This window comes from Helicoverpa armigera, chromosome 3, assembly GCF_030705265.1.
Source record: "Helicoverpa armigera isolate CAAS_96S chromosome 3, ASM3070526v1, whole genome shotgun sequence".
Taxonomy (NCBI): Eukaryota; Metazoa; Arthropoda; class Insecta; order Lepidoptera; family Noctuidae; genus Helicoverpa; species Helicoverpa armigera.
Window position 1 is genome coordinate 9,034,818 of NC_087122.1, and position 27,464 is coordinate 9,062,281.

Genomic DNA, 27,464 nt, shown 5'->3' on the forward strand with positions numbered 1-27,464 from the left:
AAAATCGATAAACTGTAATCTTGTGGGGCATTAGTAATTTCTGAAGGTCGATCGACTGTGCGCTACACGAGTTTATAGCACATGCGTCTCCTAGCATGAGATTAGATTTTAGTCGTATATTTTGTTGTATAATATTGTTTATTGACATAAACTCTAGCGTAATATGTATGGCTTATCTTGTTTTTATTATATCCAGCACAACTGAAGTAACTTAGAATATAGACGTCATCGTCATATCAATCAAGTAGGTATGTAAGATTCATCTGAAATAATAAATAACTAATCTCGAGTTTTAACCCGAACTTTAGGAGAACTGAACAAAAATCTCGTCCCAAAATAAAGATGCCTAAATAAAGAAAGATGAATTTAGTGCTGTATCCTGTTGCGATCGTTAGTGCTTCCCTAAATAGGACGACGTTAAAGAATGGAGATGCATAGATGCATGTTGTTAATGTGGATAATATTTTTTATAAATAGTCACAATTAAGTAGGTATAACTAGGTATAACAACCTTAAATGAAAAATGAAATTCTGATAGGTAGGGATACTTCCGCACGAATGACCACAACCATTTCCTTGTTAATTATTGTTTATTAGTTTTAATTGTCATACTTGCCTACCTTTATTTGTGTTAAATGTATTTCCCCTTTGAGGATTTCGGATACATTCGAGGTGAATGCAACAAGTTTTCGCTACGTCCGATCTGAATCTGTCATTCAAAACGCTGACAGACTGGTATCTCACGCTCACTTGTATTTATACTTAGAAATACATGTTCCTGCCTACCTACGATCTAAGTGATTTGAAATAACCATTAAATATTTGATTCACATCAAAGTCTAAAAGAATATTAGTAAGTATTAAACTCGTCCTAAAATGCTTATATGTACTTGAATAGACCTGTTTTTGAGGAATATTAATAAACCTCAGCACATGTTATTTTTTAACCTGTCTGAGTAAGGACTAGGCTGACAAGGTCACATTTGATTTAATAAAGGTTGCAAACAAAATTACTTAATTCTCTTATCTTATTAAGTAATTACCATACAAGTTTTGTTTTGCAGAAACTCTTCAATAAGTAATTAATAATTTTGGTTGTAAAAAAAAATAAATATAATCCCAAGCCATTATTTTTAATAACCTAAGCATTTGGTCTTTAAAATACATAGTAAATAATAGCATAACAATCTGGCTCCATTTGTAAATTGCATACAGAAAATAAAAACATACAAATCGAGAGCTTCATAATAAAATAAAGTGAAACGACCACGAAACTGTCAGATAGATTAGTAGGGGGTGGGCGAAATGACGACCTTGCAAGGTCGGTACCGCTGCTATACTGTAAGCGAGGGTGAAGCCAACGCGTCAGCCACGCCATAGACACTGCCTGCACAGCCGCATTACACATAAACCACTCAATAAGGTTTAGTTGGAATGTCTCAAAGCAGGTAGATTAAAAATTGGATAACAGCCAAGGAGATCGCTTTCAACTTAACATCTTCATACTGTATAGCTACACTGCAGATATAGAAACTGTAAAACACGAGGCTATAAAATGGAATATAAACTTTTTCAGAATGAACTTACATTACAGAGCTATCAAAATAACACGTGCAAATGCTAACAGAAGCCGCAATAATAATGTCTAGAAACTTCGTTAGTCTTATATTCGGTATTTGGCCAAGAAATATAACACAAGCTCCAAACTATTGAAATCAACCCCAGCAGTAAGTACCTACGTACGGCACAGCTGCGCATTGCGACGATATAGCGAGGCCATTCTCATAAACAGCACTGATAAACGTTCAGAGTTCAGACTCCACTGGCCTCCAAGTTATTGCTAAATTGTAATTGCCCTTTGAACTACATTCAAATATTGTTAAGAAAGCACGTACTTTATTATCTTTAACGGGTTTATCCGTTTATAAATTAATACCAAATCCAAATAAGAATTGCCATGAATGGCCATTGAATTCCCAAAGAAACGTAGAAAATCTATTCTCAAGCTGCAATACTACTATGACACTCTACACCAATCGAGTCATCCTTTGTTTGGCTCGACCTATCCATTTATTCTAAGGCTACCACAGAGAAAATTGAATCTTATTATTCTGATTCAAGAACTGTTTTTGAAAGTAGTCCCGTTTCCCATTGTTCGATGTAGAAAGTGCACCACGAACTGGGACCACGACGAGCATTCTAATTGCGGTTATTCCACGAAAGGACCACTCGGGGCAACATTTTTTGGATGAGAACTCGTGCGCCTATAAACCTTTTTTTTTCCTTTAATCGCAAGAAAACAGTTTGAGTTAGTTTTTTGCTTTCGATATTATTTAATAGGTTGTGGTAAGTGTTCCGGTTTTATAGTACTAAGATATAACACCGGTAACCTACCATGAGCCTGTGACATGGAGAAGATTGCACTAAATTCTGTTGTATGTATAATTAGAATAACCTTATAGCTCGCACTAATGCACTCTGCACGATTAACTCTTAGTAACTGGGACGTGGGACGAAACTAGGAACAGTGGCAACTTTATATAATATGCTAGGACTCCTGACAGAAAATTGTGTCATTCCATTTTTCCAAAATCGAGAAACCGATATTGGCGGATCGCAAATTCATCATTTATTCAGATTCTTCGTGTCATTCGGTCACGAAAGTAACTCCCATTAGGTTCGTCGTTAAACAACAATGGGCACAAAATTATATGCAATTTTGTCCGTTCTCAGAAAAAATAATTTGTTACGTAAAGTTCACTTTCCTTTGAATGTTAACAAGCAGCCCCTGCGATTTCTAATCGATTTCATGCTTTTTAGCTTGTTGATTAATTAACTAAGGCTCATGTTACAAAACGAGGCACATTTTCTAATCAGCAGAAATGAAGTATCTTGTAATTAATTGTTATTGAATAAAATCATTAATGATAAAAAATAAGCAAATAGTACAGCTAAGTAATGTGAACTTATTACGCCATAATGATTGTACTCCGTAAGCTGTTGCATCATTGAGTCATTGAAACGGCTAATAGAGTGTATTGTCTGCTAAAAGTCAGTTTGTTAGTTATGTACTTAGTGGGCAACGTACATTACACACTACCCATACTATTGTTTTGCATTTAGAAACTTGTTTCAAGTAGCATTGAACTTATTCTGCCACTAACAATGATACTGTTTGTTAAAAAGAGCCTTGGCTGTTATCTCTAAGATACATATAGCTACCAAATTCAAATTAACAATTCACGAAAATGTATCTACTCAAATGACGCAGAATTGAGAACAACTGAATAATTCTGAGAACCAGCTTAGTAATAGCGCTATTCCTTCAGACGTAAAATCTTTTCAGAGTCTGGCAGGTCCGCTTGCCCGCCTTTGTCGAAACTCATACATCCATTGGGAATTTTTCTTAATTCAAAGCAGATCATTTACAGACAAGATTCCGATAGAAGGATTGTACGTACACGGAGATAAAATTGCCAAGATGCCTTGAAAGTGTTCAAGTTCGAGTCTAAAATTGTACATGAAACAGTAATACACACATAATAGGAGTGTGTGAAAAGTTTAAGGCTTATGTTTAACTGATCACCAGAAATAGTAACAAATAGCAGACAAAAATAGTAAATGATCACCAAAATGAAACTCGCATTTTAATGTAAAATGGTAACCAAAGTTTTAACACTTTGCTATCCTATTTAAGTGAAATTACTCCAAAATAAATCATGCGCAAGCCAAAAATAGTAAATGATCACCAAAATTAAACCACCATTTTAAAGTAAAATGATAACCAAAGTTTTTACATTCTGCTATCCTATTTAAGCAAAATGAGTCCAAATAAATCATTGTTATCCCAAAAGTAGTAAATGGTCACCAAAAGTAGTGAATGATCATCAAAATTATACCAGCGTTTTAATATAAAATGATAATCAAAGTTTTTACATCTTGCTATCCTGTTTAAGTAAACTGACTCCAAAAAAATAAGTTCGGCCTGATACAATAAATGTAATAACATTATGGGGACCCTTTTCCTGCACTAGCGTGGAAAATTGTCTATTACATGCCTCTAAACAGTGCGATAAGAGTGTGTTTTCGAGGGAGTGTATTGAGAAACACATTCTTCTTCTTCTTTCTCCTGCCCTGTTCCCAATTTTACTTGGGGTCGGCGCAATATGTCATTTTCTTCCATTTTCCCCTGTCACTCGTCATACTGACACTCACGCATGCATTGCAAGCCGGACACATAACTTAATATGGCATCATAATACTTTATTTGATAATAAGCCTACATTTTATGGCAATCACAGTGACTTATTTAGGCAAAAATAATACATTAATTTGGTCGTCAAGAGTTGGTGATCATTTACTAAATTTGGTGGTCGAATACAATTTAAAGTGAAGTCGTGACTAAAATAGCTGGTACTATTACATTTTTAGACTTTATTTTTCTGGTGTTCAGTAGATTTTTCTGGTTGCAAAACTAAGGGTATCAAAGCATTTTATGGTGGTCATTATATTTGTTCCCAAAGTTTAATAAAGGCAAAAGCATATTTAGGATCCTATAAAAATAAAGAGAGCATTTAACATATTGCGCAATAGAAGATGAATCAGTGCGGCCGAGGCAAAGGCGTGCGCGACGTTGACCCACCAGCCGGTCGCTCACCTCCGTCACAACACGATCTGACTAACTACTTCCAGGATTCTCCCGTATCTCTAGTTTATAAAAATATCCTTTATTCTACTTCAACGCTACCACTGATAAAATCTGTAATTATATAATTATATAACTGTAATTATTCAGGTAAATTATTATCCAATGGCACCTATTCCTACTAAGGGTTTCGTTGAAAGTGTATGTGTCTAACTAGTACACGTGTTTTCATTGATGAATTATTAAGACCCATATTCCGTGACCTAAAAAACTACATCATTATTGATTTCTCATAATGCCCATCGATGCTTAGGAAATATTTTTTGCCCATGTTTTTGTTTAGCTAAAGCCCACCTGCCTTCACAAGATTGTTTAGTAAATTGTTGACGTAAGCTTAGTTTACGTCTTCCTCACCTTGCAGTTATTTATAAAAGTTCACGGTCAGACTATGCATCCGGAAACAAAAGCTTACTTATTCTTTGCAAAAATTGTTTGAGATTTCTGCTCAATTTATTAGATACTCTCGAAGAACAAAATGTATAGAACTCTTCATTGTTAACTCAACGTTGCTGGGACTCAGCCATCTTTCTTTGTCTATCTTTTCTTCACAGAGAATCTTATTAGGAACCGGTCCCGCGTTATTATTTTATCGTAACGTACATATGGACGTCAATAATTAAGCTTGACAGACCGGTCGTAAAGACCGACATTCCTGACGTTTCAGTCTAGCTACACGTGGAGTGCACCTTGCTATCTAAAATCAATGTCATAAAAACTTGACCAATATTCATAGTAACATGATGACAATGATAGTGGGTGTTATTGCTAAAAGATTAACCTAAATGACCTCATCTCAGAGTTAAGTGGGGCAGCGAAAGCGATGATTTTATCTGCTCTATGCTTATTTTCTCATAATATGATCACGATAAGCTCTCCGGTGTCCTCTGTGTCATATGAATGAGGATGAAGCTATGTTCAGGACTGATATTTAATCTGATTAAATATTTTAGAAAGCTTTATTTGCATAAACAAAGTTTATTTAAAAAAGACTTCATAACTATGTTAAAAATATAAATGATAATAATGACATAATGCTTGACATTTTCCAGTATCGGTTTTATTAATGTGCTGCACATATTAATGCTCCATTAGAACATAATATTGATTTTACCTGTAAAGTATTCGCTTTTGATCTTTGTTAGCATAAACATGTTTCTCGCTTGAAAACAGGTAGGCGTGATAAGAGCTGACGTCATTAGTACTGGCGTGGCATTTCCTAATACATTAAAACTTTGTTTGCTTATAACAAAAACGTGGATACTCGCACATCAAGTAACATTTGGCGTTTAGACCATAGAAATATATGATTTGAATGCTAAAACAGATAACAGTAACATACTATTTGACACGAGAACATAAGTAAACATCCGTAGACCACCGGAATGAGTTAATGAACCGAAAAAATCAGAGGACGAAACGTCAATTCGGGTCACGAAATCACGACACTCGTTTAGAGCTAGTCTCTCGGTCTAAGTACAGATTCTAACATTTGCTGTCGCAACTGGATAACATCCCGTTGTGTGGTTATTGCAATATTTTATCATTGCACGTGAACGAGGAAGTCTGATATTGTAATCGAGAACTGATGTGCTACATTTAAAAGTTTAACGATAAACCTAATGTAGCGTCACGCTTGCTGTTTACAGTTATTCGTTTTTGTTTGCACTTTGATAACTATAGAGGCACGCAACGGGTGCTGTTACTACTACACATTTAATTATTTGTGTACACTGAAATTAAATCTTCTAGAAAAATGTTTTTACACGGTACCTACTCATAATCTTATCTCATACCTACATAGCGTCTGGGTTTTTATGAGCCTCGTGCTATGACCCCTTGTATTGTTATCTTATAACTACTAGGTATGACATTATCCACTACCTACTTTTCCAAGTAGGTAGGTATGCGAATAAAAACGACCATTAATTTCGGTATTGTACAAAAATATTTTACTAACACTAAGGCCGGCAGCACACATCCGGTTTCCGGATACGGTTTCCTGATCAGGAATTCCGATTCGGGATTCCGTGACACTAGCGCACACATTCGGTTTTTTTCATTCTGAATTTACATGGCCAGTACGTATAGAGCCACTTAAGTGAAAACACGCATCATGGAGGATGACGAGTTAATTGCGATTGCACTCTTACATTCGTTAAAAAAGAAAAAAAAAATAAGCGGCGTTACTGGGTACACCCGTTAAATACCCGGAGATTGGCCGAAAGTCAATTCTACATTAAAAGAGCCATGTTATGTACGGGCGTACCCCGAAGATTTTTTTAAATACTATCGGATGTCCATCAAATCATTTGATGAACTCCATCAAGCCATTCGAGATAAATAATGATTTCTCAGGGTTTCCATCATCAGATCCGATGACGATGATGAGATGATTATGGGACCACCTATGAGGTATACCATAGCAAACAAAAAAATAATTTAATAAAATGTATGAATAGTCCTATGAGCGATGTTTTCATAACAGCGCCTGAACAATTTTTAAAGCACTTTTTCGTATAAAGGTGTAAAAAATTAAGTTAGAGAGTACATATAAGTACCACATTGTTTTAAATTTTTTATCTTTTTTTTGAGGTACGTCACTTTGTTATAGGACATGGGGCAATTTTGTATGGATTGTGATTCGCCTTCTTTAAACTATTTATCTTTTATGTATGCAAATATGTATATACTAGCTTCTGCCAGCGGTTTCACCCGCATCCCGTGGGAACTACTTCCCGTACTGGGATAAAAAGCCGATAAGTAGCCTATAGCCTTCCTCGATAAATGGGCTATCTAACACTGAAAGAAATTTTCAAATCGTACCAGTAGTACCTGAGATTAGCGCGTTCAAACAAACAAACAAACTCTTCAGCTTTATAATATTAGTAAACTGGATTTCATCTCTCAAAAAAAAATATATATACAAAAATAAAAACAAATATAAAAAAGCAAGTGACAAGCGGGCTCTGATACACGTCCATTCGGAACAGGGCTACCTTGATTCAGAATGAAAATTTCCGTATGTGTGCGGCGGTCAAACCAAATTGTTCGCGAGCGCTGCGTTCGGAATGACGTCATCAGGTTTTATTCCGTTCTGAGTACCAGAACGCACGGAGAAAATTTTAAACCGAATGTCAGGTTTTTTTCCGTCCGGAAAAAGTAAGAACGTGTGCGCTCTTGTGAACATTTTGTATGAAAAAAGAGCATTCCGGTTTCCGGATCAGGATTCCTGATCAGGAAACCGGATCAGGAAACCGGATGTGTGCTGCCGGCCTTAGGAATGTTTCGTTCTGTAAAATTGTATTCTGTTATTCATTGTTCAGGATCATTAATCATTTCGTATGAGAAATAGCATTTGCAATTGCATTCATAACATTACTACATTATGTATAACGTAACGATAAGGTAAATAAACTAAAATTGTGTTAGCACTTTATTGCACTTCAAACTCTTGATAATAATCAGTAAAAGTGGCACTTGTGTGAACTAGTTGGACTGTACGTCCAATATGGAGTGGCTGGCTGCTAACTTATCTACGAGTGCCTATGCTGTTTGGCACTTAACATGTTGGTCGTGAAATACTCTAGCTTTTTCTAACATACTTATAATACCCTTGTCAATCAAGTTTTATATCTTCACAAATACTCTCGGTCTTCAGCCAGCTCTAATATCAAGAGTCGTTATTCATTTTCAAATCTAGGATTGTCACAGAGGTAATCTTTTCAAGATCCAATTCTAAAAGTATTTTCGTTTATTTCAGGTTTGGAATGCGTACAACGGCTGTCATCCATCAAAAGTTGTGAAGGTAATATCATTTAAATGTTATTACCATAATTGAAGCTATTTAGCTGGCATTGATAATTCATTACAGTACTGATCTACAAATATCCATCACACTACCATACTCACACACTCTGAACAATTAAAAACTGTTTAAGTCCTTATGTGTCGATGATAACAGACTACGATGTCATCTCATAAGATCGTCTGCCAAGTTGTGAAATTATTGAAGAGGATGATAACTGTTTTGATGAATTTAGTTTTCACCTGGCGATATCAACAATCAGTATTCAGATTTTTATGGTTGTGCTGTCATCCTTTTATCGTTTATATTGATGCCATGCTATGCTGTTTCGGAAATGACTGAAACTGAATTACCAGTGTTTGATAAAGTGACAAGCTAGCTGTCGAATACAGTTTTAAAACGGAGCGTGTTTCATCCCCGTTATCGGGGAAATTGTTCCATCAACTTCCATCCAGTCTGCATTAACGTGTGAGAGCTCTGCAAACAACACGGGTACTCACAGGCTCCACGATACACCCAGGAATATGTTTTGTAATCTCGCCATTCATACCTGCTACATTGCAGACGCGGAACAAACCTGAAAGTGCTTTATATTTCCATTTACTTAGTGTTCATTGTGATTCTTTCGCCTTTTAAAGATCTTATTCTTTGACTTCAAAAATCTATTTCACAGTATTAGCCACTGGTTATGGCAGTTCTTGTAATAGTTTTTTATCAATCTATTCTTGATTTTGATTTTCAATATTCATGCCACTGCACGCTTATTGCATGATATGAGCATGCATAACGATTTTATTGAACAATAGCATCTGGCGGATGACGCTTTATAAAAAAAGAAGTCTCGTCAATCCAGAGCTTGCAAAGGCGTCTGCATAAGTTGGGACAACAAGTGAGTCATTATTCAACATGAATGTTTGTCTGGCCGAGACCAAACCGGTCTTCAGGTTGACTGGCGATCGTTCATTGCCACTGCACTCTGCCTCATGCATGCCGCAGCCTCCTAATTCTTTTTTATCCGTCGTGCATGCAACTTTTTTTAATTTTTATGTTCTTTTGACCCGTTCACAAAGCAATTTAACGGTCGATTACAGCTTTTATTCCCAAAGCGTTACTTCTTTATGTCAAGGGACCTACGGGCTATTCAGGTTTCGTTGATATTATTCTAAGGATAAAAAGTAACAGCGGTTTACACAGTGTTTCATTATCTCTGTCCTCGACAAAGGGCACGCGTGAAGCCTTAGAAACTCACACACCTCTCATACCTTATTTAGTTACAACATCTATTGCAAAATACCATTACATACTTGAATCTTGAGTTACGAGTCTTGAGATATTGCAGTAGTAATTAGTCTCACCTATTTATTGCATGTTCTATTGCAATCTGGGGCTCTTAATGAAATCAGTATTAGTTTCTATGATCCACTGCTTTATAACTGCATGAATGTTTAATCAATTTCATAATAACATTTATTAGACGTTTCGAATATTTGAGCCTTCTCGCTCTCTTTAACGTCTTATTGATTATCGATTCCCTCTGTTATACCATGGTCGTCACTTGATGCTCCCGCACTGCAAATGCTTGCAAGTATTTTCATGAAAAAACATTTAATTACTGGCAGTGTGCATGATTCAAATGTACATCCAGAAAGAGTTCCGCTGCGTGTTAGCTGAATACTGCAGCAGCTACTACTACATCGGATAGCACGACGTTATAATCAAATATTTTATTTAGCCTACTTCAGACATTTTCCTTATAATAAAGTACGCACCTGTTATGTACTCTACTTCTATCAGAAATGTTAACATTCTTAGTGACTACGACTTCTGTCTGACCTGATTATTCTACCGTCTAAGTTGCGCTAAGTACGTCTCAGAAGCCGTATGCTAATTTAAATAGTAATTCTGGAAGTGTTGCTACACACTGCTGTACATTAGCAGTTGTTAACCTTCATTTATTTGTATTTGTTGCTAGGTCATGATAATGCAACGACCCTAACCGATCGATTCTTTCAATTAATACCAAAGTGAATTGTTTCTAAGTGAAATTGCAAGAATTCTGTCTGAACTTAGCGATGTTCAAACATTCTGCGATCTTATAACTTATAGATTTTGTTGGTCTTACAGAACAGTCTCAGTAATACTTAACATCCAATTAAATAATATAGATACCATAATCTATCTCTAGGTCATGCTTCATATTCCTTTCATTTCCTTAGCCATATTCGGATAAAAAAAACAAAAGTAAATCGCTAATCAAGTTTGGAAGTAGCAACAAAGACTGACATTTAAATCGATCCTGATCTGGCGGTGTCGCCCACGCCGACTGGTCGGCCTCGCAGCCTTTCCCTCGGTGACGCGGCAGAGGCCGGGCACGCGCTAACACGGACCTCACGAGCCTCGATACACGTGCTACTAAAAACTGGAAAAAGGTACACACGGAACAACTAAAGACCGTTCCCATAGCTGATAATGCAAGGGATTTGATTGCACTCTCAGGTCGTTTTCCTGTAATTTCAACATTTCCGCAATCATTTCGGAAACTAAAGCCTCAGGACAGGGTTTCAGGGATGGGAAAGCTCTCTAACTCCACCTACATAGCATTTAATATCAGTGAGGTATAGTAAATCACTATAAAATCCGACAATACCTGAGTGTTCAGAAACAAAAATAAGCTTAGCGCGTCCAATCCAGGTTTTATTTAGCCAGAGATTTATTAGTCGTTCCTATAAGTAGCAGCGCGAGTATGTTGTGCATTCCATAAAGTGGGTCTTCTGTCTACACATTGTATGCTGCCCACAATAAACAGACACACGTCATTTACTACGCTGTGTGACTAACAATAATATCTATAATGAAAGTAATTTTGTATGGTCGATCAGAAACAGTTCCGGTCCAGTTTAAAACTTTGAAAGCGGACACTAACCTATTTATTGCTCAGATGTAATTGAACTCTGGTTGTATTTCCTACTTCTCTGGCGAAGGTAGATGTGTTTATAAATTTTTGCACAGTAAACAAACCAACAAAATTATTATCAAGCATGATCGAAATACATAGGACATTATCTACTCTAAATTATAATACACTTGCCCATAAAATTGCTGAAGTGTAATTACCATTATTTATTCATATAAATTTTACAGCATGCTATCTAAATGATGATCACAACGAAACGAAACATCAATGTGTGTTTTGGCTTTCCCAAAGTGAACATGCAATGATAAAATGTGTTCTAAATATTATGCCTTGCGGACATGGTTTACATCAAACAGCCACCGGCCATTTTCCCTAATGGATTTTAATTAATTATACATGAAAGCCTACTAACTATTAAAGTTATCCAATAGCTTTTAGCGTGTTTAACGTAACATCATCATTAATAAGGCATATCGTGTTCTTTCATTCGAGACTGAGACTCGAAGTTTACACAGGTCTGAAGAGAAAAGCGCTCGTCTTTAGATGCGTAGAGACCCTCCCTTCGAATTAGTGGTTAAAGAATACGTTCTAGGCGCTTCGCCAGAATGTCATAATATCGACCGTAGCGTACAGGCATGATAGTGCCGAGCCTATTAACCTTGAACGCAAATATGCTTTCACATGAATCATCCCCGTGTTTTGCGAGGCTTCTAAGGCGTAGATTTGTTTGTTTACAAGTGCCAACAGTTTCTCCGAATCAATTTATTCCATTCAACCCGTGTCCATCAATATATTGAAAACACTTGTCATTGCGTGGTGCATACTCATCGAAAATTTCAGAATACAAAGTTCGTGAATTTTTCATGATAAATGGATACAGTTACAAGGCTTTTAAGATAGTGTTGAAAATACATATTACGTCCTCTCATGCAATATTGATTCTTGAATGTGTTACTCGATTAGTCGATTTAATGTTTCTCAAACATAAATGTTTAGTATTTTATGTCTGAGATATTTTTAACTTTAATTGAAAGTGAATTCGATTCCGATGTTTAGTTAATTCAATTAACTGCCTTGATATAATTTAAAATGTTATGACTTGACAAGTCGAGATGATGATTAAAAATAAATCATTTGATGTTCAGGAACCGAACTATGTAATTTCTCAAAATGGTACCTGAGATTATGAAAGATATAAGAGTTAAATATCCTCAAGGCAAATAGCTAGTGCGGATGATGATGTTTGTTTACCATTCTCAAACGTATACAATTAGCACTATAGCGCATTATCAACCATATGAGATGTAGTAGAATAAAGATGGGGCCTATTCATATTCAGCTAGCCATTGTTAGGCTGCACGAGTGAGACGCAGTCTTTGAAAACATCAGCCTTCACCTTGCTGCGACTCACACGACCAGACTGTTTTATACTGCGAATATAAGGATTCCACGTGTAACGTATCTTTTGCCTTTATTCATGTAAAGTAAAGCAATAAAATAACTGGTTCAAGAATTTACTTTTCTACAGCATTTTATTTTTTGTATCTCCCAATAAAATGTCACTGGTCTCTGGAAAGCACTCGAATATTTTTTGCCAAGACTAGACCCACATTTGCGTATTTTTGCAAAATGAATTCTTATCGTAGAAACTAGGTAACAAGTAGTTTGTAATAACAATTAAAATCCTAATCAACATTTTAATAATATATTTTATTTCATTAACTGATAACTCCTATGTCAAGGTTAATCAAATTAACTACATACATATATTTCTAACATAAGTTCCTGCAATATTTTCCTGAAAACAAGTACTGATTAAATTATATGGCCTTGAAATGGTAGTTTTTAAAGTTGCAGTAATAGTTTCCAACTAGGAAGGTGCATACCTGCAGATAGTACCTACGTTAATTCCTCTACTTATGTTTGAATATCTATGCAGTATGCCTTAGATTGAAACTCCGGGTTGCTATGTAGGTACTAAGAAATTCCAAGTGGAAAAACCGAATGAGCACTTGCTCAGCAATCGAACTTTCGATCTCCGGACCAACGAACCAGTAAATAATATAGTTGTAAGAGTAAGCTGTATCTCCAAAGAGGATACAAAATTTCGCACAACCGTACATTTATGGTAGCGAAGCCCGATAGCAGGAATCGACTGATTCGGTTCCTGGCTAGATAGGACAGATTTGCAATAAGTACTTATTGTTCTAGTATTGTCAAGTGTCGTTGACTCATTGTAGAGAGGCGTGTTCATAATTATTTCTGGCGGTATTGCCACTTCGTTCGCTTCAGGAATATCGATTCGTTTTAGTTTTTGGTTCTTTCTTATTAAAAATGTAATGGTTTCTGGTTGTTTCTAGCAGACACTGTTCATAAAGATGTTATAAAACGAACTAGCGACATATACCTTTTTATAACATAAGTATAGGGCTGCCATCCGTCCGGGTTTCCCCGGATTTGTCCTCGTTTGGAGGCCGTCCGGGGAACGTCCGGGCGGGGTTTCAAGAAGTGTCCGGGGAAAACCCGGTCATTTTTCTTACGAGTTGAATTACAATCGACACAGACTGCAGAAGTCGAAGTGTCCCAAAACTCAAAAATTTTCGCGCTCGCTTCGCTCGCGGCTTCCTTTCTTGACACTATCTTTTTTTACGTTTAGCTACTTTAAGATCCCAATATTCAAAAAATGTTGCGCTCGCTTCGCTCGCGGCTTCTTCACTTTGCGGATTTTTTTTTATTATACAAGTTTAGGTGCTTTAGTGACCAAAAAAAAACTTACTCGTCCGGGGTAAAAATGCGATTTATGCCAAATGTCCGGGTTTTTTTAATATTCGTCCGGGTTTGGCGAAATTCGAAATGGCAGCCCTACATAAGTAGCAACTTTTATAGCTGAATTAGATAGTGAAACATCTCCATATTATTTTATATATGTTTTAATTTAGTTAAGTTACGTAGAAAGCGGAAACTACTTCAATTACGTAACAAAAAATCTGATGTTAAGTGGACACGCAGCGGTGGTTAGGTGTGATGTTAGTACCAAAAAAATCGTTTATATTGCGGTCTCCGTCCCGCAACGAAACTGTTCTCCAATTCTCCCTGAAGGCGACCGGCAGCAGTTGGCGCGAGTGAAATTTTGGCATCCGTCCTACTCTGCAAAATTGTTACATAACAATGCAGGTATGCGCCCACTCTACAAGACAGGATGTTTTGTCGATTCTATCGATATATCCAAGCTATTCAATGCACACTGCAACTTTGTGAACAACCATGACCTTCATTGACGACATGGTAACATAAAAATGAAAACAAATTCTTAGAAGCAAGCTACCGCGAACAATAGCTGACACGTCAATAAAAGTCCATCTTTGGATTGTAGCTGAGTATTTTGCTACATTGACGCCATAAAAAATCGGTTATGTACATGATAACATATTGTTTAAACAAAACTTAGCAATCGTCTTGAATAATAAAATAGGGGGTCATGTTAAATATTGACAATGAAACGTTCTATCATGAAGTAAACTTGTGTTGTTGGGTTGTCTCTGGATTCCGTTAAAAATAGGCTTTGCGGGATCGTGTCAGCAGTATTAGTGACAGTGGCTTCTTTCTCGGTATTCAGTTTATGCCATACGGTGAACGGCGGCGTCGTAAAGCATCTGTTGTGCCTATTATATTGCAAGGTTTCTTCATCCAAGCGCCCTCATTCCAACTGCAAACTACATAATATACAGTTATAGCCTCATCTCTACCTGTTTCTATGACAAATGTTTGAGGCTGTTCGCGAAATTATAGTGTTTGCTGTTTGTGTTATTTTCTTTGTCATGTTTACTGATTTGTCACCGTATGAACCATTTTAATTGTTCGTACGTCCAAACAAACATGACGGTTGTGCAACTGCTGTATTGACAGATCTGAATTATCACAATGATCCGGCGATTTTGCGCTACACAACCTACGCGCTGAAATGCAAATTGTGTGTATGTAATTGTATTGTAGATCCATGCTTTACTGTGTGAAGTTTCGCTATCATTTATTGTACCTGCTAGCTGCTAGGTGGACAGTTATAACGATGCACGCTGTAACACTAACCGTGAGAGCCCACTTTGTGTTCATTTTACTGTTCTCACTGCCGTTACTCGCGCGAATTTTGTTACACCTATAAATTATTATTTAATAAAACTGTGATCGCATAATAAATAGCATATGTCTGACAACTCTTTCAAAATACTCGTATATTAAACGGTAACGCCAATTTTGCCGTCCTGGGGCCATGGACATGAAATTTGACATGAAAATAATGCCTTTTGCATTAATGAGTCTGTTCCAGTGGCACGCTATATACGCACTTAATCACCCGGCAGTTGTAACTATGCCGTATTCCGCATTAGATATAGAATTCAATATTGCGGTATTTACACTGGCTATATACCTTTGCGTAATTCGTAGATATAGAGTATGATACGAAATCTGAGTTGCGAACCACTTGTCGGTACATCATGTAGTGTATTATAGCGACCAAAGGATCATGATCTTGTACTGGACTATACTGTATCATCATAATCCCGTGTGATTGGAAGTTTCCTATACATTTTCAATGTATCGAATCAATAAAGCTAATAGGAATGGTATTGAATAATTTTCCTTGTTGTAATCAATTTTGTTAATCGGTAACTCTGTCATTCTAATGTTCGGGTAAGACTGTAATTGTCACCTTTGAAGGCCTTCCCTGAAATCTACTGCGCCTGATCATTAGCGCCACCTACTAGTTATTTAAATAAATGTGTTTCGGCCGACTAAGAATTAATCTAAGTTTTAAATAATTTATGTACTTTTAATATAAGCAGTCGTTTGAAGTCTGCATTTTTGCTTTTGCAGAAAGTAATGACCGCATTATACCTATATTTCCCGTTAGATACCGTACTACACTCCCCAGGCCAGGCTACGTTTGCCGGCAGTTTGACCGCAATCAACCGAATTGGGTATGTTCTCAGAAATGTGAACGACTTACATTAGCCGCTCGATTTGGACGTGGTACTCCATCTGAACACCCTGCCTGTTTGTGTAGTTCAGTCGTCATAAAGAGGTCAACATTGCAGAAACATTTTTATTTGCGATGGATCTAGGCACACGGCAGTGTGTCCGCCAAGTTCGAGCAAAAAAAGCGACACACCGGCCGTGGGTTATATTACACGAACCATTTCGGGCCAAATTCGACCCCCCTATAACTCAAAATCTATTTTATTTACGCATATCAAATTTCTAGTATCTGTTGAGACCCCCTCACTTATCTAAAATACAAAATTTCATTAATATACCTATTGTAGGTCTTGAGATATTGACGTCAGAAAATCGCTGTTTTTACTATACACTCACTGACTGACTGACTGACTCACTCATCAAAAACCTAGACCACTTCCAATGGTCGTATTGACTTGAAATTTGGCATGGAGGTAGGTCTTTATGTCAAGGTAAAGGGAAAAATCTGAAAATGGCCAAGTGTGAGTCGGTTTCAAAATAATGAAGGTGTAAAATACTCAGTGTAAATTTATACCCCTAAGGAACTAAAACGAACTAAATTTATCTATATTTATATAATATATCTTCGAATGGTCGTACCGATCTGAAATTCATTACAAAGGTTTGTATTTAGTCAAAGTAAAAATCTGAAAACGGCCAAGTGTGAGTCACTTTCGAAAGTAACGAATGTGTAACATTGATCCACGAACATAATATATGATAACATGTCATGCCAGTCAATTGGTAAATCTAGTCCATTTAGTTAATCTAGTTCATTTCTTTGTAAGCAGCATAGTGCATATTCAAAAATCTGAAAGATAGTATAAATGAGACATTTCCTTAACTAACTTAATCATAAGAAAAAAATAAAATAAACAACCTTACAAAAATAAATGAAATCCCACCCAAAACAAAAATGTGAAAGGCTGCCAAGTTCGATAATATGGAAATCCTTCGCCTACAAAAGAAGTGAGATCTGAATAAGTACCAAGTTCCATACACATACCTGAGTTAAAAATAGTTACTTTTTAATAATATTACTTGGCAAGTTTTAATAGAAAATTAAATACTTGATTCATTGCGTTTAGTAGGTTTATAACAAGGTGTGTGAAAACTTGCCAAGTAACATTATTAAAAAGTAACTATTTTTAACTCAGGTATGTGTATGGAACTTGGTACTTATTCAGATCTCACTTCTTTTGTAGGCGAAGGATTTCCATATTATCGAACTTGGCAGCCTTTCACATTTTTGTTTTGGGTTAAATATATCGAGTCCATGAACTGTGTGCCAGTTGCGGTTAACAAACAGATCCATCAAAGATCAACCGTACGCATTGAGGATACTTAGAAGCTGTACACACAAGGTGAACTAACCCGTCCAGTTTATCTACAAATGGTAAAAGCAATAAGGCTGATTTTAGAAGAGCAATTATGTTTCTCTTCAATGGTGAATCAAACGCGAGCCACCTGTGTAATAAGTAAACAAATCGCTTGTACTCTAGGGAGTCGTCGCACAAAGAAACAGATGGTGTAAACCACAACGCTGGGGGTCATTGGTACAGAATCATCCTACCAATAATAACCAGACAACCCACCGCGGTTTTATACGTATTTGGAATGTCTAATAAAAGATTTAATGTCCTTTTTGTCACAAAAGAAATAAACAAATTGATGTTTCTATGGTCATATTCTGGTCTTAGTTTTAATGGGGACACCACCTTGAAAAATCTACGAATTAAATTAAGTAGTAGTTTTAAAACTTCGTCTGCAATATTTAGCCATTAGTCAATACTTATCTTAAAAGTAGCTTTACGATTAATCCTGAGTGTCAGATATACATACTTGAGTTACGCAATGTTTCACCCACTTCGCCAATAGGTTACACTAACAGCAACTTTGCGGTAAGATCGTTTACGCAGAACACTCCTACGTTCTTGGCACATTTAATAAAAAGCTGCTGACCCATTGTTTTTGTTCAGCATGACTCATAAGTTCCTTAACTTGATACGAACATAATTGCTAGAACAGTGTAAGGCAGTATAATATTACGTGAGTATATTGTGGTCTAACTAACTAACGTGCTAGCATGGCTCTTAGTCGAATTGCCATTAGGGAGGAACCGTCAACCTTCGGTATTGAGGCGTCAACGTGACCTTGTCGTGTCAGCTTGATACGGCGATTTAACATTTATTTATGGTACATATTTTATTTGCGAAATCTTCCGATCAATACACAACGTAACATTGTTTTCAGTTCTAATTGTTCTATAGATAAGGTTTTAATACTTATTTATATGATTTCTTTATTCTTGTGATTATGTTGGAACTTTTCCAGCAATACTTTTATAATAAACAGTCAGAAAATGTTCATTTGAATATATTTTCTTTATGCAATACACACATTTTACATTCTTCGTGCATTCATGAAATAGCAGATGTTATGACAAGAGTAATTATAGTTTCAACTTCACCTGTCCATACACTTTAAATATTGCTTGACGTTGTTTGCTCATGACGAAAAACTGAAGAGATATTTCTGGTCCAAATCTAATAACATTATTAAAAGAATAATATTTATTATCATAAAAATGTGCGAGATAAGAATATCATTTAGCAGTCAAACCCAGTTCCAGTTAAAACAAAATTTTGGGATTTCCTCGTAACATTTTGTGTATGACTTGTTTTAGGTGGAGCTGTGTGGAACTGAAGACTGGTATGGGCGTGCGGTGAGACGCGGAGATCTAAACCAAGATGACGGAGGGAGAACGGCAACAGAATGCAGGCGGCACCAACGCGGCGCCACAGCACAGGAAAGGGCACAGGTCGGTCAAATATCTCAACATTCTAATGGCTTTCTTTACTGCATTTATAAATACTGAACTGGCTAAGCGACACTCTGTGGCGTGTGACAACTTTCACTCATCCTTTCTGAATAATATCCTAACAAAACAATACAACGTCCAACTAAACACAAACGATTTTTTCGATCACAATGTCAAGCCGTATTCCGAATTTTCGCTCGTCATAAATAGAGTTATTTTGGCCAGTATTGTTTCAGGAGCCCGAATCCGGCTGCCAACAACACATTGGACCAAACAAAAAAGCTTTCTATTTTTATCCGTAACTTCACTGAAACATAATTACGTGCATGTCGGATATGTCTGTGTTAAATCGCGATTTTTTGCGCTTTGTAATCTACTCTAGTGATCGGCGCAAATCTGAGGATAAATAGGTAATTTATAAGCTTTAAGAGTGGAATGTGTATCTATGCACTGTGTAGGATTCACCATTACGTGTGTACTTGTGATTCATCCCACAGAACCCAATTCTATAAAATAATATTGATGTTTCTATGCGCTCCGGTTTACTAAAGTATCTTTCACGATATTATTGTGATGACCCACTTACTCCTCGTTTCGATTGCACTTTGCTTGGTTGCTTTTATCACTGTTGAATTAGCTTTATTACTCTTTGTTCGTTGAACTTTTGGGTCATTTAATTTGATAGTTACAGCTGTTTAAGTGCATAAGGAAACATTAGATCATAGTCTATTTTCAATTGAAACGAATTTCTTATCGCCTTTGTCGTCATAATCTTTAGATTTATGAAGAAATTCCCTAGATTTATCTAGCTGATCCACATCTGCTTTTGGGAAACAATCATCTTTGTGTGATATCTTCGATACTTATTACGTTGTTTTTTCCGTTTCGTTACATAATGCAATGAATGAGGTTGACAAGTTCCTTCCCGGTCCTCAATTTCAATGATCCTATTATACTACCGGCTTGAACTCCTTTGAATTTATACAATTGTTTCATAATGAGCCTCGCAATAGAAACGAACAAGTCCTTTATTGTTTTAATTAGAAAAGGAAGCAGATGCATTGAGTCGCAAATTGAAAAAGTGCAAGTTAAGACCATCCACATTCACTATTTACCTTCCCAATGAGCATTGTTTCCCCAAAGGAGCGTTGCAAATCCTGAGTAGGTCTTAGGAGTCGTATGGTTTAGGTATGTTAATTTTTACCTAGTTCCACTCAAAACAACACTTCTTGAATTTCTACATATTACGCTGTGACTCACCTGTTAAGGAATGTATTTCCCGTTATCGACTAAAGTAAAATGTCTCGTCAAATGTTTATGGTGCCATTGTAAAGAATAAATTAATATAATTTAGGTATTAGATAGAGCAAAAGGTAATTTTATTTTATTAGAAAATGTTCTGGTTTCGGACTTTCTCTATCAGTCTGTTTACTGTCTCTATGCATCATCTTTTCATACAGAGGAAGAATAAGTTTGGAATCTTAAATTAGTATGTATTTTAAACTGCAATATGTACCACAAGATGCTTAACGTATGAATCGGCACCTAATTACATTATTTAATTGATATTACCTACGTTTTGATAATGATCATTTTTTAGTCATTGTTTACCTCCTATCTACCCTGATAAGAACTGTCTATTGAGGATCGTTTAATCATATATAGGTAATCATCAAAGATAGTATCGACACTGATATCTGTTGTATATCCATTTCAGCAGTGACTCATTTTAATACCTGTGTACACTCATGAAAAATAGAGATAAACACTATTATCAATACATCTACCTGGAATAAAAGCCATTCAGCCGAAAGAGGAAAATATTTATATTTTACAGATACTGTCAATAAGCGTTATCTCACGTGACTGAGTAAATATAGATATTTGATAATAGTTAAATGTATAGGTGTCTTGAAGGCCAGTTGTAATGAAATGTGTATTCCGCATTGAGGCTAGTGGGCTACGAGACTGACTGCATAAATGTGTGTCTGCGGCCATGTGCATTGCATGATGAAGCAACGTAGTATTCAACTTCATTACAATAGTCTTATGTTGTTATGATAGAGTCGTCAATGTTTTTATACAACCAGATGTTATCCAAATAATTGTGACGGTACACAAAAACTGATAGTACTATAATTGCATCACAATGTTGATGGTTCCTGCTATCAGTTGAACTGTCCAAAACATTACCTCATGCCACCTGCTCGAGTGGAACAAACAAAATCCTCTACTCCCTTAGAAGATAACGTCGTACTCGTCATATCATAGATAACGTATGGTTTGCAACACCTGGCCCATATTCGTACGTTCCTAATCGTGCTGCTCTGATATCACCCAAAGTAGACAAAGCTTTAAGTTTAGTCATCTTAGTACTCATGTCAAGTTTGAGCACGCACCACGTTCATCTGCTGCTCTCGTCTTCGGTCTTATGCTGTAATTTCAAACTCTTAGAATAAAACCTTATGTACCTGATGTATGAAATATTTAGTGTTCGTGTCTCGTCAAACCGAAACTTTTATTCAATGACTGTGACAGTGAAGTGATCGTAACTTTCGTGCCATAATGTCGGAAAACCCGGAACAACTTAAGTATTTATTAGACAGGTATTAAACTGTGTTTTTTAATGATATTTTTTTGTATTAGCACATCAGTTTCTAAGTATCCATTCAATCATGCGATTGCTTTGTCTGTTTGTAAACAATGCTCGCTGTGCAACGTTTCCCACAGTTCTCTTAGCACTTTCCATCATGAACAAAATACCTGTCTATTGCTTAGAAAACCTTAGATTCCGTTACAAACAAAAAAATTATAGACAATTGCCACAAATGACTGTGCATTGTGTAAACACATATTGCAGGCAGGTATTATATTTAATGTAAAATTTGCACACGCGTAAAATAATTATAATAATATTATCCGTGTTTGTTATTCAAAATCCATAATGACAACTAATGACTGAAAATACCGGACGTGGTAAAAAATATATCAAATAGATAGACATACAGTAGTACCTACAGAAATATGAACTGCTGTGGTTAGTTGAAATGGAACAAACCGACAAAGTAGCAAGTTAGATTATAAGATAGTTTGTAGGACCATTTGTATGTAGGCTGGGTGACGTACAAACCATATATCATCGTGAAGTCTGGCGTGACTGCTGTGACGGATATCCATATCATGAACCTCGCAACTTCTGTATGCAAACTTATGAGAACCCTAACCTATATCTCAAACACTAGTTTTATAGCTTCACGTTCTTGAACATTGCATGTCTCTTGTAGATATTGTTGTTATAAAAACTTGGCATTGAAACAGTACACCGATACTCAAGTATGCTGTACTGGAAATGTATATTTTAGCCTTTAAATATGATGTAACTCATTCAAGGATTCGATACTCGAGATGTCACGGTCCGTGACTCATGGCTCACGGATGAATGATATTTTAGAACAGAAATATTTTCCATAGCCCACTCGCTTTTGAGTCTGAAGCGTGCCAAAAGCTACCCTAATGAAAACAGTAACAGATCTGCCTTAGTAGCACATTGTAGGTATCATTTGTACACATGTTGTGGGTGTATTGTATGTGGAATGCCCACAACCGTGGTTTACTTATGACACTTATTACTTTCCTACAGATGATTTTTTGAAGTTTCGCCTCGTAACTAACTCTTTTGAAAAACAATCCACCTGTCGATAATAATTAACATTGAATTTACTTTGATATATTTTGTCTGTAGAGGGAAAATTACAATATTAACCTGTGTGTGACTAAAACATCAGATGACATGCCATAGCTTCTCAGCATTCATTTGATTCAGTTAGATCATAAAACGTTAATTGAACAGGATGCGAAAAAGTAATCATGACATGATTATTTTTAAACATTCTCAAATTATTAAATACCAGGCACTGGATAAAAACCCATCTTCTAAAACAGGGTATGAATGAATCTGCAGATATTGAATGTACATCTTCTTTTCAGGAGGCAAGAATCAATGTACGCCATGACAGGGCTATACGCGGAGTCAGGGTGCGCGGATGGCGCTGGCGACGAAGCCGGGCCAAGCACTCCGCCGCACCTGTCCCACCCTCCGCGGGAATCTGTCAAGTGCCACAGCCGAAACCCTTCGGCGGGCGTGGTCGACAGGTGAACTAGCATCTTATATTAATAATAGCCTATCAATCCCATCTTACAAAAAAATTGGAGATGTCGTGGTTTTATCAATCACGCACGATTCACAGCTTGAGCTACATAGGAAATGGTTATCAGAACACAACGTCCAGGTAGACGTTAGAGGCAGAAGCTAAAAAAGTAATAATACACACCAGTCGGAAAGTTTCTCCGAATTACGTTCTCGCTGTAACCCAAACCGTGCTCCCATTGTGTAGTATTTTCAAAGAGATGGATACGTTTGCGCATTGTAGTAATGTTATGACCACTTGTGCGCTCATATGACACCGGAACTGAAGAACTCGTTTATTTACGAGCGCACAGCATCACTTAAAATAACATTTCGAAGCGGATCTCATACCGACACTGACAATAGTGTTTATACTGGTGCAGACCGTACAACTACCACACTGTTGCCAATGTCAAGAGTTAGATGACCCAGTAAAAATCAAGAAATACCTGTCAGTACAACGGCCTACGCACGCACCATTAATAGATTGTTTAATATTCTCAACAACTATAATTTCAAACATTGAATCAGGTACAGCATAAATACATACAATGTAATTACAGGAACTAACAAGCGTTTCCCTTCTATTTATAGAGATCGCGAGCGGGACAAGGAAAGAGAAAAGCCTCGGCAAATGTACCCAGAAATATTAGACATTCCTCATGACGCAAGAGATTGCGGCATCTTGTCGTGGAGGCCGCTTTTCATTCAGAGATTTTCTAGTATTAAAGTAAGTGTGATTTACATTTTGTCTTTGACGCTTATTTATCCAAACATGTTTGCTATAGCTTTACACAGAAAACTGCTATTGGCTCAACTAAGGCATGTTTTGTTCCAGGTGTTTGTATTTTTCCTTTCGTTCCTGGTGACGCTGCAACAAGCGTTGAGCTCTGGGTACATAAACTCTGTGATCACGACTATTGAGAAGCGTTTTGAAATTCCATCGAGTCTGTCGGGGCTCATCGCGAGCAGCTACGAGATCGGTAACGTCATTACCGTGATCTTCGTATCGTATCTCGGCAGCAGGAGACACATTCCAGTTTGGATCGCAGTGGGTAAGGATAAACAAATTGAGCCGCTTTCTATACAGTCTCCTTTCTAACTTATGCATTATCGAATCTTATTGATTGTAGCTGTATGCAAAACTTATGACCTAACAGGTCTATGGATTTTTCAACTAGCCTTGACTGGTTCAATTTAATAGCTTCTTTTACTGCATTACATGCAGCAGTAGAATAATTTGCCAATATTACATATGCAATAGCAGTAACAAAATATTTATACGATGTATTATTTTAGGTGCCGTCATTATGGGCATCGGGTCGTTAGTGTTCGTCGTTCCGCACTTTATAGCGGAAGTGAACAGCGAAACTCTGATGAACAATAAATCTGATGATAACATCTGCCGGTTGCCACGTGCGTTGGATCAGGATATGGGCGGCTTGGGAAGACTCTCGCAAGGATTGCCACCTAGCAACCTGAGACCAGACAATTGTATTAAGGTTTGTTACATTTACAGCGTTTCGTAACTTCAGCTGGTCAGCCAAAACCAAAACCAAATATTTTCGCAACCTTTATACTTCAAGTCCTTCACATGAAACCCAACTTTAGTTACAGCCTATTTATCGTCCCACTGCTGGGCACAGGCCTCCTCTCACACGGAGAAGGATTGAGCATTAACCCAACCCAACTTTATAAATGATTAATAACACAAATCACTTCATACCTTTTCTGTACTTGTACATATATCCTATTGTGGAAAGATCTTTTCCTAATGAATACATGTATTCTAACAGAGTTCTCCGAGCACATTCATGCCGGTGATGGTGTTCATAGTGGCACAGCTTCTGCTCGGCTGTGGTGGCTCGCCTCTCCTCACGCTCGGCACCACGTATGTGGACGACCACGTGCGTCCGGAGTCATCCAGCATGTATATCGGTAAGTTAGAAATGGTATATTTTGGGTAGATAACTATATAAAGGTTAATAAAGTTTTATGTTTTGTGTCTTATTAGAAATCGAAAGTTTATGGCCACGCCAGGGCCTTAAGAAAGGTCAAAAGCAGAAGGTAACGTTAGCGAAAATCGAGGATCTCATGCGATAGAAACTCCATGCATAGGGTTCGTTTGTTCCGCTTATAAAACATGTTTGAGATAGCAAATAGCATTTTCTATACGGAAGGCTTATAGAACTATGAGGAAATGTAAACATTAAACCCCTGGTCACAGCAATACTATTTTATAGTTCCCAGTATTACGATGTAGATTAGCAGTGTGGCGGTCGTGAATTCGTGAGGCGATTCAAAATATTTTCCTATGACTCAACTTGTGTTTTTCCAGCAAGCCTCATTGTCCGTCTTAAAAGGCTTAAGGATGATGATAAAATATTTTAATTGAGGATGACGCTATATCAATCAGATGCTAGAATTTTGTCTAAACTTACTTTCTCACTAATGTAGTCTCATACTGAACTTCGAAGTGTTCTCTCTCTCCTAGAATTGTAGCAAGAGAGCACTGTTATATTCTTGCAAAAGTTCATCAGGACTACCTAAATGTCCTACCGTGGGGAGAAAAGAAAACTAGGATGGCGAGAGGGCTTTTGTTTGTGACAAAAATCTGCTTAGACATGAAAGCCACGTAAATATCTAAATATAGTTATGTATAATAACGGCGGTAAACAGTTATCGAGCGACTGACTACTTGATTGCCGATCAATAGCAGCGATTAACGACATCGGGTCATATTCTCTAAAGCTAATTATAGTTCAGCCATCTGCGGTAAGCGTTCACAAATATAAGCCGTAATGAATTCACAGTATTCACCAGTGCAAAGGTAGACACGGTGCAAACCTCATCAATTATTATTATCACCCTTTGTTAACTTTGGAACGACTTCAATAGTGTTGTGTCGTGACACTTATTATAGCGCCGCGTGTCCTCTTGGTATCGTCGTTGCATGTCTTTATTGCCATGCGTTGTCACCCTTCGCATAAACTACGTACAGTCACTGAACTTCATTAAAATGTAACACACCTTTCATCACTTTTTACACAGCTCTAATAAAGGTAAAAGCATTTTTGAAAACAAATACAAAATGAAATATAACTAGAGCAGCATATTTCAATTAACTACTGTTTTCCTTAATTTCAGTCTGTTTAACATTTCTAACAATACTAAATAACAATATTGACCGTCTTTGTGTACATAGTGCGAGATAATGATGTTTACGTTAATATTTGTAGTATGCAGTAGGAACATGGAAACTACATAGATGCAACTATCAATATTGACTTAGGTAAACTGTAGATATTGTAGGTAAGTGTTGTAATAATGAACTGGCGCACCTACTGATGAATCACACGATTATTCTTAATAGTTCACCTAGCAATATAATGCCAAGATACTGAATAATATCATGGACACTTAGGTACACGACCTTCTCGTTACTATACGTGATTCATCGACACGGGGACGCTATAAAACTGCAGGATCCATTTATTAAACGTATTCACGTGAAAGTTCGATGAACCCGCACATGTTCTTTGTGATTTCAAAATAGAATGCTCTAGAATGATAAAGGTATGGACCGGTTTTGTTAGTAGTGGTTTGTAGTATATGACCTCAACAGTAGACAATAAGCGTGGTGTTTACCATAGCTCCATGATGAGTTAATACTATAGTTTAGCTAGATAATCATGAATAGATTCTATACACAAGCTGTGATTGTCTAAGTTCTGACCATAGAAAACAAATGGGCACAGCGTTTAAGCTATTAAAACCTTAATTGATATTTATTATGCACATCATTATTTATTCAGAACATTAAAAGAAGGCCCTAACCCTCTGACCTTAAAAATAACACCTGTCCTACCCTGACATGAAACTCTGAAAATTTCGTTTGGGGTGCACATTGAACGTTATATTGAATACATTGTGTTAGGGCTGGCACGACCAAAATGCGATGCCTTGAAAATTAACCGTTGTCGTGAGCCCGCGCCCTTGACCTACTTCCTATCTCATACA

General features: G+C 36.8%; 1 protein-coding gene across 2 annotated transcripts in view; it reads left to right on the forward strand.

Annotated features, from left to right (window-relative positions):
• LOC110378947 (solute carrier organic anion transporter family member 3A1) overlaps positions 1–27,464 on the forward strand; it is a 40,486-nt gene that overhangs the window by 4,532 nt on the left and 8,490 nt on the right. Inside the window, exons 2-8 of one of the 2 annotated variants that reach the window (XM_049836715.2) lie at positions 8,466–8,510; positions 19,124–19,258; positions 23,246–23,410; positions 24,039–24,174; positions 24,283–24,499; positions 24,744–24,946; positions 25,241–25,382. In XM_049836715.2, the coding sequence (XP_049692672.2) occupies positions 19,188–19,258; positions 23,246–23,410; positions 24,039–24,174; positions 24,283–24,499; positions 24,744–24,946; positions 25,241–25,382 (934 nt within the window). In that variant the 5' untranslated portion in view covers positions 8,466–8,510; positions 19,124–19,187. The remainder of the gene's footprint in view (positions 1–8,465; positions 8,511–19,123; positions 19,259–23,245; positions 23,411–24,038; positions 24,175–24,282; positions 24,500–24,743; positions 24,947–25,240; positions 25,383–27,464) is intronic. The other variant, XM_049836716.2, reaches the window with a different exon arrangement.